At 41.1% G+C, this 12,731-nt stretch overlaps 1 protein-coding gene across 1 annotated transcript in view; it reads right to left on the bottom strand.

Moving 5' to 3' along the window:
- rab38a (RAB38a, member RAS oncogene family) overlaps nucleotides 1-11,805 on the bottom strand; it is a 69,891-nt gene extending 58,086 nt beyond the window's left edge. The window contains exon 1 of the mRNA XM_043692762.1: nucleotides 11,453-11,805. Within this exon, the coding sequence (XP_043548697.1) occupies nucleotides 11,453-11,654 (202 nt within the window). The 5' untranslated portion in view covers nucleotides 11,655-11,805. The remainder of the gene's footprint in view (nucleotides 1-11,452) is intronic.
- Between the last annotated feature and the right edge of the window lie 926 nt (nucleotides 11,806-12,731).

Below are 12,731 nucleotides of genomic sequence, written 5' to 3'. Positions count from 1 at the left end.
ACACGGGAAGAATGTGCAAATTCCACACAGACAATGATCTGACGCAGGAATCAAACCCAGATCCTTGGTGCTGTAAAGCAGCAGTACTAACCACTGAGCCACCATGTCACAAATAAGTTGCTGTGAGTTCATTTAAAAATCTGTTGGAAGTACAAAAGAAAAACAATTGGCCATGTTGGTGATTGAATCAGAACATTTATACTAATAGTGTGAATCAAAGTAGTGGAACTTGATTACCAATGCATTCCTTCCATCCCAGTCAGAAAATATATGACAAACTGCTGGTAAATTTCACTGACGGTAGATGTCAAAAATACTTAGGCTGGTGAATGGGCTACCAAAGGAAATGAATAGCATCATCTTGGACGGTGTCAAAGCTCTTCATTAATGTTTAAGCTGCATTCAGAAGAATAGGGTAAATTCACTTGTGTCTTGGAAAATGATGAAAGGATCCAAAGAGATCATATTCAATATTATCTACTTGTGCACAATTTTTAATATATATTTTCACAGAACTAAAGGAATATCATGTTCTAAAAGATACAGACAAATTATACACCACAGCAACACTGTCACAACCCACATTTGAATCACCTGTGCACAAATTTGAGTAATAAGTTCATAATTCCATTGAAAACGAAGTAAAGTACACTGACCATGTGTACCACTCATATGGAAATGACAAAACAAAAATGTTTTAAGCTTGAGGCCTGTAAGCCTTCCATATTGTCAAAACAGCCAATTTTACAAAAATAAAAGAGGTCTGATTCCCTGATGTCCTCTGTAGGTATGCAGTATGTCCATTATGCAATGAGGGGGTAATGTATGGAAGTGGAAAAAGTGAGGACTGCAGAGCTGGAGATCAGAGTTGAAAAGTGTGGTGCTGGAAATACACATCCGAGGAGCAGGACAGTTGACAGTAACGTATGGAGCATTAGCAGAGTATCGTATGGAAGTGCCTGAGTTCCTTTACAAGTCTTTGTAAATGAAGTATTGCACCAGAATTGCAATATCCAATAATAAACTTCAGCATCTCTGCAATTTCATTCATTTGCTCAATGACTCAATCTCAGGGGAATAGTTTAGTGGAAACTTCACAAATTTAGTTCAATGATACAGAATGAGGTGTCCTCGTTGACAAAATAATTTAATAATACTCTTTGGATAATTTGGTAAATATTTTAAGGAGCCCAGGTACTAGACAACAAATTTCTGTACAGTATGGAAGAAGCTGAGGTAGTACTTAACTCCATGCCCACACAGGTCAAGAGATGGAATAATGGTTGTCTGCTCCTGACCAATGACAATGCCAATTGAAACTGCAGTATTCAACTTAGTAGCACAGCCCACTGCTTCATTGGAATGTACGTCAAATATGAATGCTTATGACCCTTTCTATGTTGTAAGCTTCTGATTCTATCTTTCATGAATACTTGCAGTGCCAGAGACATTCTGAGAACATGCATTATAAAGCAGTAAGTCCCACTAAAACTACTTTTAGATTAAAAATAAATTTATTTTAAAGGAGCAATTAAACAACTTTATACAAACATACTATTCAACATTAGAAACATATCCTTTAATGTTGTGATAATGATTAACCTGTAAAGAGACAAAACCATCAGGTAAGGATAGGAGTGCAAAATATTTGGAGAAAAATAATTTGTTTTCTCCTATTCACTGCCACATATTTGGAAGCTGAAGCTGAAGAAAATAGCAAGTCTGTATAAAAAGTAAGTTGTGAGAAGTTACGGATGAATCTTGTTGACTAGTTCTGAGGGAAGAACACATAGCAGGCGACACCTAAACTGCACCAAGACCAATAAATTTGTTAGGAGGTTTACTATTGGTGAGGGCTTAACTGACTTGGTAAGTGTCAGGGAACCAGAAGATAACCAAAAGGAACTGCAATGAGATCAGAGTTGAGTGTGGTATAACAGCATGAAATTAGAAACATTCTGACAATTGCGGGAACCAGACTAAGGGATGTAACAAAAGTGATAAAGGATTTATTGAGTGTATGTTTGTCAATTTTTTTTAATGTAACAAATTAAGTTGGTGAGCTGTAATACAAATGGTCATATGATATTTTGACATGGTTACAGTAACAGAGACATGACTCAAGCAAGGTCAGGAATGGATTCTTAATACTGGATACCAAATACTGAGGAAATTAGAGAAATTAAGAAAAGAAAATACAATAATATTGATTAACAATAATACTGCAGTTCACAAAACAGAAAGGATATAACAGTTCTAAAACTGGATCTGTTTTTCTGGAATTAAGAAGTTTAAGGAAAGCTGTTATATTTCTCCATATATTTGAATATATAGTTCCAAACAAGTGGAGAGATGAATAAATTTTTGGGAAACTTCAAAGGCATGTAAAAAAATTGAGTCATAATATCAGAAGGCATACAGAAGGAAAAACATAGTACTAATGGTAGGCAATTAGATAGAAGAAAGCATGTCTATGTCCATATCTAACAAATCTTTGGCAAAATTTAGGCTTGGACTGATAATTAGACAAGCAATGACTATTTCCTACAATAAATAATTTAACCATCTCCTTGTAATATTCAATGACATTACTATTGCTAAATTTCCCACTAGCAACATCTTGAGGGGTTATCATTGAGCAGAAACTGAACTGGGCCAGCCATAAAAATACTGTGGATATAGGAGCAGATCAGAAGTTCAGCAAGCAACTCACCTAACTCCCCACGGCCAGCACACCACCTGCAAGGCCATAATTCAAGAATATGGTAGAATATTCTTGACTTGCCTGCAGTAGTCCAGCTCTAAAAAATCATAAGAACCTCAACAACACTGAGAATAAATCAGTCTGCTTCACTGGGACCTCATCCAGCTCCATTAACTATACCTCTGATACACAGTAGCATTGTGCACCATATATACAACTAGGCAAGGCTCCTCAGATATTATCTTCCAAATCAAAGAAGTTGATTACCTAAAGCAACAGGCTTATTTTTATTCATTCATGGGATATGGGTGTCACTGACTGGCCCAGCATTTATTGTCCATCATTAGCTACCCTTGACAAGGTGGTGGGGGTGGTGAACTTCCTGTTTCAACAGCTGCAGTCGATTTGGTGTAGGTACACCCACAATCCCATTAGGGAGGGTTTCCAGGATTTTGACCTAATGATATTGAAGGAATGGTGATATATTTCCAAGTCAAGATAGTGAGTGGCTTGGAAGGGAATTTGCTGGTGGTGGTGTTCCCATATAGCTGCTACCCTTGTCCTTCTAGCTGGAAATGGTCATGGGTTTTGAAGATATTGTTCAAACAGCCTTGGTGAATTCCTAGTGCAACTTGTAGATGGTACATATTGCTGCTTCGGTGGTGGAGAGAGTGGAACATCAAGTTCCCCTTCAATCTACATGCCATCCTGACTCGGAATTATATCAGTGCTCCTTCAGTGTTGCCAAGTCAAAATCCTGAAACTCCCTCCCCAACATAATGGTGGATGTACTTGAGCAACAGTTCATGAAGGTACTTCATCATCTTTCCAAAAGTAAATATGGATAGATAACATGCTTAATCAGAGATACCCAAATTTTGTGAAAAAATAAGAAAAATACAGAAACTTCTGATACATGCATAGGAGAACTTTCTTGATTAATATGTCTTTAATCTAACAGACAGGAAGCAGTGTTGGGTGTGGATGTTGGAAATTAAATAGTTCAAGTGAAATATGTTATGGCAGGAGATCTTCTAACAATATAGTTTAAGCTCATAATGAAAAAAGACCCCAAAATGTCAAACACATAAGTACAGAACTAGGGAGAGGCTAATGTTGATGATATAAGAAAAGGCCTAGCATGAGTAGACAATATATGTAGGGATTCCATGATATCTATGATCTCCTTCTAGTCTTTTGCCCCTTACCTTAAATCTATGCCTCCACACCACTGATCACTCCACCAAGGGGAACTACTTGTTCCTCTCTATTCCATCTCTGACCCTCATAATTTTATACATTTCAACCATGACCGCTCTCAATCTCTTCTACTTTAAGGAAAATAACCCCAGTCTGTCCAATCTCTTCATAACTAAAACAGTCCAGATCAGGCAACATCCTGGTAAATTTGCATTGCAGCTTTTCCAGTGCAATCAAAACCTTCTTATAATGTGGATTCTGGAACTGCACACAATACTCTAGTTGTGGCCTAACTAACATTTTATAAGTTCCAGCAAAATCTTCCTGCTCTTAAAATCTATGGCTCAACTAATAAACAAAGAAGAACACAGAAGAAAGGACCTCGGCCCTCCAACCCTGCACTGACACCTTCCATACTAAAACCATACTAAAACAGATTTCACTTACAGGATCCATATCTCTCTATTCCCTTCCTATGCATTGGTCCAGGTGTTTCTTGAATGCTGCAATTGTGTCTTCCTCTGGCAGCACCTTCGAGGCACTCACCATTCTTTGTGTGAAAAACTTGCCTCTCACATCTCTTTTAAATATCACTCCTCCCACACACTAAACCTGAGTTGCCTAGTAAAAGATGCCTTCACCCTAGGAAAAAGCCCCATTCATTCCAATCTTATAAACTTCTATCAGGTCACTCCTCAATCTCCTGCATTTCAGTGAAAACAAACCTAGTCTATCCAACCTTTCTTTACAGCTAAAATACCCCATACCAAGCATCATTCTGGCAAATCTTTCTGTACCGTCTCCAAAGCATTCGCTTCCTTCTGGTAATGTGTTGATTAGAATGCAATATTCCAAGTGCACCCTAAGTAAAGTTCTATAAAGCTGCAACATAATTTGTCTATCTTGATACTCAATGCCCCTTCCAATGAAGGCAAGCATGCTATAGGCCTTTTTTACAACCTTATTGATCTGCGCTGCCACGTTCCATGATCTGTGGACCTGCACACCCAGATTCCCTCTGCAGATGAATACTCTTAAGGATTCTGCCATTCACTGTTCCCTTCACAGGGAACCTGATGAAGGGCTTCTGCCCAAAACATCGATTCTCCTGCTCCTCACATGCTGCCTGAAGTGTTGTGCTTTTCCAGCACCACACTCTCAATACTGTATAATTGCCACCTGTATTTGAACTTCCAAAATGCACACCTCACATTTGTCTGGATTAAACTCCATTGCCATTTTTCTGCCCAGGCTCCAACTGATCTATATGCTACTGTATCCTCTGACAATCCTCCTCATTATCCACAACTCCAGCAATCTTTGTATCATCTGCAAACTTACTAATTAGACCAGCCACTTTTTCCTCCAAATGATTTATGTAGACTATGAACAGCAGAGGTCCCAGCACTGATCCCTGTGGAACACTACTAGTCACAACGCTCCACTCCGAAAAGCATTCTTCCACTTCTACCCTGTCTTCTATGACAAAGCCAGTTCTTGCCAGCTCACCCCGATACCATTTGACTTCACTTTTTGTACCAGTCTACCATGTGAGACCTTGTCAAAGGCTTTACTGAAGTCCATGTAAACAACATCAACTGATTTTCCCTCATCAATCATCTTTGTCATCTCCTTAAAAAACTTGATCAGATTAGTTAGACACAACCTCTCCAGCACAAATCCATGCTGTCTATTTTTAATAAGTCCATTTGCTTCTAAATGCGTCCCCTAGATCTTGTCCCCTAGAATCTTTTCCAATAATTTCCCTGCCACCTACGTGAGGCTTACGGGCCTGTAATTTCATAGATTATCTCTGCTACCCTTCTTAAACAGCGGGACAACACTGGCTATTCTTCAGTTCTCTGGGACCTCACCTGTGCCTAAAGAGGATACAAAGACATCTGTCAATGTCCCAGCAATTTGTTCTCTTCCCTCCTCAATATTCTGGGATAGATACCATCTGGACCTGGGGACTTATTATCTTTATACTTTTAAGGTGCCCAACACCTCTTACTTTTTAATAGCAACACAGCCTTGAAATTTGAAACTCCCTTTCCTGAGATCATCCGCCGATTCCTTTTCTTTGATGAATACTGACACAAAGTATTCATTTAGGACCTCATCTACCTCTTCTGGCTACACACATAGATTCCCTTCCTTATCCTTCAGTGGGCCAACCATTTCCTGGCTACCCTCTTGCTTTACCTTGGGATTCTCATTAATTCTGTTTATTAATGAGTACCATTACCCCTTTAGCTCTTCTAATTCCTTGTTTAAGTTCTTTCCTACATTCCTTTTATACTTCAAGGGCTTTGTCAATTCCCATGGTCCTAGACTTTACTTTTGCTTCTTTTTCCTTTTTGACCAAGGTCATAACATCCCTGGACATCCAAGGTTCACGTAACTTGCCATACCTATCCTTCATTCTCACAGGAATGTGTCACTCCTGAACTCTTATCAAATACTCCCACATGTCCGATGTGGGTTTACCCTGAATCAAAATTCACCAGTTTCTGTCTAACGTTGTTGTCGTTCATCTTTCCCCAATTTAACACCTTCACCCAAGGTTTCTGTCCTATCCATGACCAACTTAAACTCATGGTCTTATGGTCACATCTCCTAAAATGCTCCCCCACTGAAACTTGACTCACCTGACTGGGCTTATTTCCCAAAACCAGGTCCAGTATAATCTCTTCCCTGGTTGGGCTGTTTACATATTGTGTCAAGACACCCTCCTGAATGGTCCTTTCAAATTCTGCCTCATCCAAGCTCCTAGCATGAAGTGAGTCTCAGTCAATACAGAAGTTAAAATCACCCACAGCAACGCTGCTGGTTTTACATCTTTCCTAAATCTGTCTAACCATTTTCTCCTCTATCTCCTGCTGGCTATTGTGAGGCTATGTAGCATAGTCCCAGCATTGTGAGTTCACCTTTCCTATTCCTGAGTTCTACCTATTTTGCCTCACTGCACGAGTCCGTTGATATACTAACCCTCAGTTCAGCTGTGAGATGCTAATTTACCAGTAAATGCAACTCTCCCATCCTTTTCTATCACACCTGAAACATCTAAAACCTGGCTGACTGTCCAGTCCATCTTTCAGCCAAGTGTTCAAAATCGCAATAATGTCTTAGTTCCAAGTACTCCAAATCTCTAAATTCATCTACCTTGCCTATTACACCTCTCGCACTGAAACACATATATTTCAGACTATCTCCACTATTCTTTTCAGCAGCATTTCCCTGCCTGTTCTTGTTCTTAGTCCTGTTTGCATTGATTCTACCGCTTCCTCAATTCCTGCATCTACTGCCCTACTTTTCTGGTTCCCTACTTACTGCACACTAGATTAAACCCTGCCAAATCACTCTAACGAGTACCTCCACAAGGACATCAGTCCTGGTCCTGGTCAAGTGTAACTGTCCACTTTGTAAATATCTCATCTCCCCCAGAACCAGTCCCAATGCCCCATGAATCTGAAATCCTCTCTCTCACACCATCTTTTCAGCCATGTGTTTATCCTATATAACCTGCTGTTTCTACTCTGACTAGTTCATGACACTAGTGGTAATCCTGAGATAACTATCTTTGAGGTCTTATACTTGAATTTTTTTCCTAGTTCTGTATATTCTGCTTTTAGGACCTCATCCTTTTTTCTTACCTATGTTGCTAGTACCGATGTGTACCACAACCACTGGGTGTTTGCCCTCGCCCTCGAGAATGATCTGCAACCCTCTGAGAAATCCAGGACTGTAGCACAAGGGAGGCAATGCACCATTCTGGACACTTGTTTCCTATCTATTCCCCTTATGATTGAATCCCCTATTAGTATCACATTTCTATTCCTACTTCTCCCTCCCACTGCAGCAGAGCCAACCATGGTGCTATGAATTTGGCTACTGCTGTCATCCCCTGAGAAGCCATTCCCCTCAACAGTATCCAAAATGGTATATCTTTTTGCAGGGGAATTGCCACAGGAGATTCCTGCCCTGCCTGCTTAGCTGTCCTGCTCTGCCTGGTGGTCACCCATTCCCTTCCTGCCTATGAAGTCCGAGTCTGTGGTGTGACCACCTCTCTATATATGCGATCCACAATATTCTCCACTTCACGAATGTGCCACAGTATCCTTAAAAAGGCAAGTATACCATGTGAAAAGAAAACTAAGAATGCTGGAAATCAGAAACAAAAACAGAAATTGCTGGCAAAACTCAGCAGATCTGACAGCATCTGTGAAGAGAAAGCAGAATTAGCGTGACCCTTCTCAGAACTGATTGCAGTTGGGGAAAGGTTGGTATATATGCTAACGAAGGGGTGGGGGGAGATGGGAGGAGTTAACAATAGGTGGAGCTGGAGCCCAGAGAGACAGAAAAAAGGTCGGGCAGACAAAAAAATAGGAGAAGGTCACCCTGAGAGAATGAATAGCTGCCAATGGGGCCCATCGGTGGCTGACAATGGGTTGTTTGTGGTAGCAGCCAATGTGATGACAGGGCCTGATGTGTGGGTTGGGCTAAGGACATGGGAAAAAGGTGCTCAAGCCCTGAAATTGCTAAACTCTATATTGAGTCCAAAAGATTGCAGGGTTTCCACGCAGACAATGAGGTGTTGCTTTTCCAGCTTGCACTGAGCTGTATTGGAGCACTGCAGCAAGTCTGACACAGAGATGTGGGTTAGGAAACACGGTGGTCTGTTGAAACAGCAAGCGACTGGAAGCTCAGGGTCATTTTTGCAGATAGAACATAAGTGTTGTGCAAAGCAGTCGCCCTGTCTGCGATTCGTCTCCCTAGTGTAAAGAAGACCTCATTGCGAGCAGCGAATACAGTAGACTAGGTTCAGTGAAGTGCAACTAAATCGTTGCTTCACCTGGAAGGTATGTCTGGGGCTTTCGATAGTCAAGAGGGAGGAAGTAAGTGGGCAGGTGTTACACATTCTGCAATTCATGGGAAAGTGCTGTAGCGGTGTGGGGAGATGTTGGAAGTGGAGGAGAAGTGGTCCAGAGTGTCCCAGAGGGAGTAGTCCTTGCGGAAGGTTGACAAGGGAGGGAAGAGGAATATGTGTTTGGTGGCAGCATTCCACTGGAGATGACAGAAATGGCAGCTAATGATTCTTTGGATGTGGACGATGGTGGGATGGTAGGTGAGGGTGAGGGGGACAGAAGAGAGGGGTTGAAGACCAAACTGCAGGAGGTGATTTGGACATGTCTGAGAGCTCTATCAAACACAGTGTGGGGAGTCCTTGGTTGAGGAAGAAGGTTGACATTTCGGAATGCCAACTTCAACAAGGGGTCTTATTGGAACAGATAGGACAGAGACTGAGAAACTGGGAGAATGGAATAGAGTCTTTACGGGAAGCAGGATATAAGGATGTATAGTCAAGGTAACTGTGGGAGTCAGTGAGTATATAGTGGATATTGGGTGGACAGCTTGTCCTCAGAAATGGAAACAGATGTCAAGAAAGTGAAGTCAGAAATGGACCAGGTGAAGGAGAAAGCAGGGTGGATATTGGGAGCAATATTGATAAACGTTTCCAATTCTGGACGAGAGAAGGAAGTAGCACCAATGATGTTATCGATGTCCTGGAGAAATTGTGGATGGGAGCTACAGTATGACTGGAACAAAGAATGTTCCTTGCACGCAACAAAGCAACAGGCGTTACTGGGGCCCATGTGGATACCCATGGCCACCCTTTTGACCTGAAGAAAATAGGAGGAGTTAAAGGATAATTTGTTCAAAGTGAGGATAAGCTTAGCTGGGCAGAGTATAACATGTGCCTTCTTAACTATTTTATCCAGTCATCCTGATTCCTTAAAGGACCATTGTACATGCACACCACAGTCCTTGTGATCCTTAGTGCTTCCCAGGGTCTGACTGCTTATCATGTACTTCCTTGCTATATTTGTTTTGTCCAGGAGCATCTTCTCACATTTATCAGAATTTAATTCTATTCGTCACTGATCAGCAAATCTGACCAGCCTCTTGTAGTCCAAGGCTATCCCTCTCATTCTTCACAATCCCACCTTTTTCATATTGTCTGCAAACTTGGTGATCAACCCTCCTGCATTCAAACCTAAATGATCTATATAAACCACAAACTGTAAGGATCCAACACCAACCCCTGTAAGGACCCCATTGGACACAGACTTCCAGTCGGAAAAACACCCCTCAGCCATGTCCCTCGACAATCTCTGGTTAAATTGCAGAGGGAACTGTAGCTGTTGATCACAGCATGCTCAATCTCTGCATCACTTAATATCTGACGTGAGACTTCCTTCTGAAATTGGTCTTTGCCCCTACTTTACTTTATGCATGAGCTGAAACTTTATTGCTGGAACAGCACAGCAGGTCAGGCAGCATCTAGGGAACAGAAGATTCGACGTTTCGGGCACATGCCCTTCTTCAGGAATTTATGCATGAGGCCTAATGCTTATTGCCAGTAACACAGAAACATTTGGTACATCATGTTAACTAATATGATGTTTGCAGCATTTCAGGCACCCCTGGAGGCAGGGACAGAACCTTCAAAATTGAATGTTTTCTTGAAGTATTATATTGGGAAGGTGGCAGAATTAGGTCCGTGTTCATCTTTGTGGTTCAAAAGACTAAAGTTCACCTGCTCCTCAGAAAATAATGCATTCTAACATAAAACACCACACCAATCTGAAAAGATGTGAATAATGCAGCAAGATGAACTTCCACATCTTTAAACAGATTTCCTCAAATTCTGGAAATGTTGAAATCATTTCACTTCCCTGAATGCTTACAAATAAAGATCACATTTCTGCAAGTTCATTTTTGTTTGGAATTGTACGCGATTAAAAAAAAAGTCATTTGGAATGTTGGTCCAGATTTGAATCATATGATGTAGCAACACATGACTTCCACACACCACTTCTTACTGAGGACAGAACTGCGCCCTTGTTTGTCTTTAGAAGTAATAAAACGCGTCTTGATCATATCGATTGACCCTGCTTTACGTAACAGAACACGTAACGAGAAAGACATCGGACCGTCCTGTTAGTGGAACATTAAATTTACACTAATACACTGGTCAAATACAAAATTTCACATTTACATGTCCATCCACATTACATACAGTTTCTCAAGTTTAGATCGATTAGCATAACTATAACTTAGTGAGTTGTTCAAATGGTTCCACAATCCTAATTTTAAATCCACCAGAGAAGAACCATCCTCTGCACTCGTGTTTATCTACAAACATATACTGCAGATTTATTTCTGTTCTCTTCTCTCGCTCTCTCTCTCTGGAACAATTGAGAGCCGTTAAAGTAGTCTCTCCAAACAGTTAAGGCAAATTGACTTTTAACTAACTAATGACTGTAATGTGCAATATCCCAGTGAAATTACGGTCCAATCAATAGTGTAGCAATAGTTGCCTCACGCTACTTTGAATTCATGCATTAACATTCCGAATACATGCCTGTGCAGCTGCAAACCCATTGTTCAACCACACACGAGATTGTTTCTTAGCAACTATTACTCTCTGTAGTTTCTTCACTCGAAACAACAGCCTGTTGGGAATGACGAACAAAATCTTACCCGCTATGTCCCATAACTGCAGTCGAACTACAGTCTCTGAGTCCCAGTTAAGTACTTTAAGTGCGAAATCCACGCCAATCGTAGCTCGATAATGTTGGGAAAAGTTTTGATGTACGTAACGCTTGATAATACTGGTCTTTCCTACACCCAGATCACCGATGACTAATATTTTATAGAGGTGCTCGGTCTGGCTTTTCTGCATTTTCGAAGTTGCTGGTTCATAACCCGTCCTGTACTGTCCTTTCAATGAGGTTATTGCAGCCGTGCCAAGATAGCAACGCCCCTCGCCCAGGCTGACAGCACGATGGGGAATGTTCGGCGAGTGTGTGAATACGTGCCATCCCACTGACAAGTCTCCCACCACCAACCCCCCCCCCCCCCCCGTCCGCATCGACACTCAGTTATGCAACTGCTAACATAGTGAACACACAGCAGTGGTATAAGATACTTTTATTGCACTCAAACTTTTCTCTCTTACTTTCAGGTATTCCACAATGGATTTCTTCCCCCCAGCTGTCAGAAAATCTAAGGGTTATGACCCAAAGCATATGATTTAATAAGTTTATTATAAGTTGGCACTGCAAGCAACAGAAGCAATGCTAGAAGGAATGTGTTTAAGATCAAGGAATGTAAGACCATGAGAATGTTGGGATTGGGAAAGAGTCTTCAGTCCACTGGCAGTTCTGAAAATTTCTTGTGCATCTAATGCTGACTCTTTAAGCTTAGACAAAAATGGGTACTGCAGATGCTGGAGTCAAGATAGGAGTGGTGCTTGAAAAGCACAGCAGGTCAGGTAGCATCCCAGCTCCAGGAAAATCGATGTTTCAGGCAAAAGCCCTTCATTAGGAATGGTGATGAAGGGCTTTGGCCCGAAACGTCGATTTTCCTGGTCCTGGGATGCTGCCTGACCTGCACTTCAAAAGGCTTGTTCAAATTGTCTGAAATACTTCTGACAATTTCTGTCTTCAATGCCTCACTACATAGTGTGACACTTTAGGCCACCATCTTCTACACCGATACATAAATTTGATACAGGACGTTCATCTAAATTGGTGCATATTTTAATGTTTACTTCACATGCATCTCCTGCCTCCTGAATTACATGCTCTTCTTAACTCCCTTATGTATTTTATTTGCTTGCCCTCAAGTGCAATAATGTGATTCTGTCAATGATTCCTTGTGATAGTAAATGACACATCCTAGTTAGAAATTGCTGAAGAAGACGTCCAAGGTATTTGACTACAGAAGTCAACTAATAGTGGAAGTAGGAAACTGAGGC

This window comes from Chiloscyllium plagiosum, chromosome 6 (genome assembly GCF_004010195.1).
Source record: "Chiloscyllium plagiosum isolate BGI_BamShark_2017 chromosome 6, ASM401019v2, whole genome shotgun sequence".
NCBI classification, from domain to species: Eukaryota; Metazoa; Chordata; class Chondrichthyes; order Orectolobiformes; family Hemiscylliidae; genus Chiloscyllium; species Chiloscyllium plagiosum.
The sequence above is the reverse complement of the archived record's forward strand: the minus strand, read 5'-3'. Positions and strand labels throughout refer to the sequence as shown.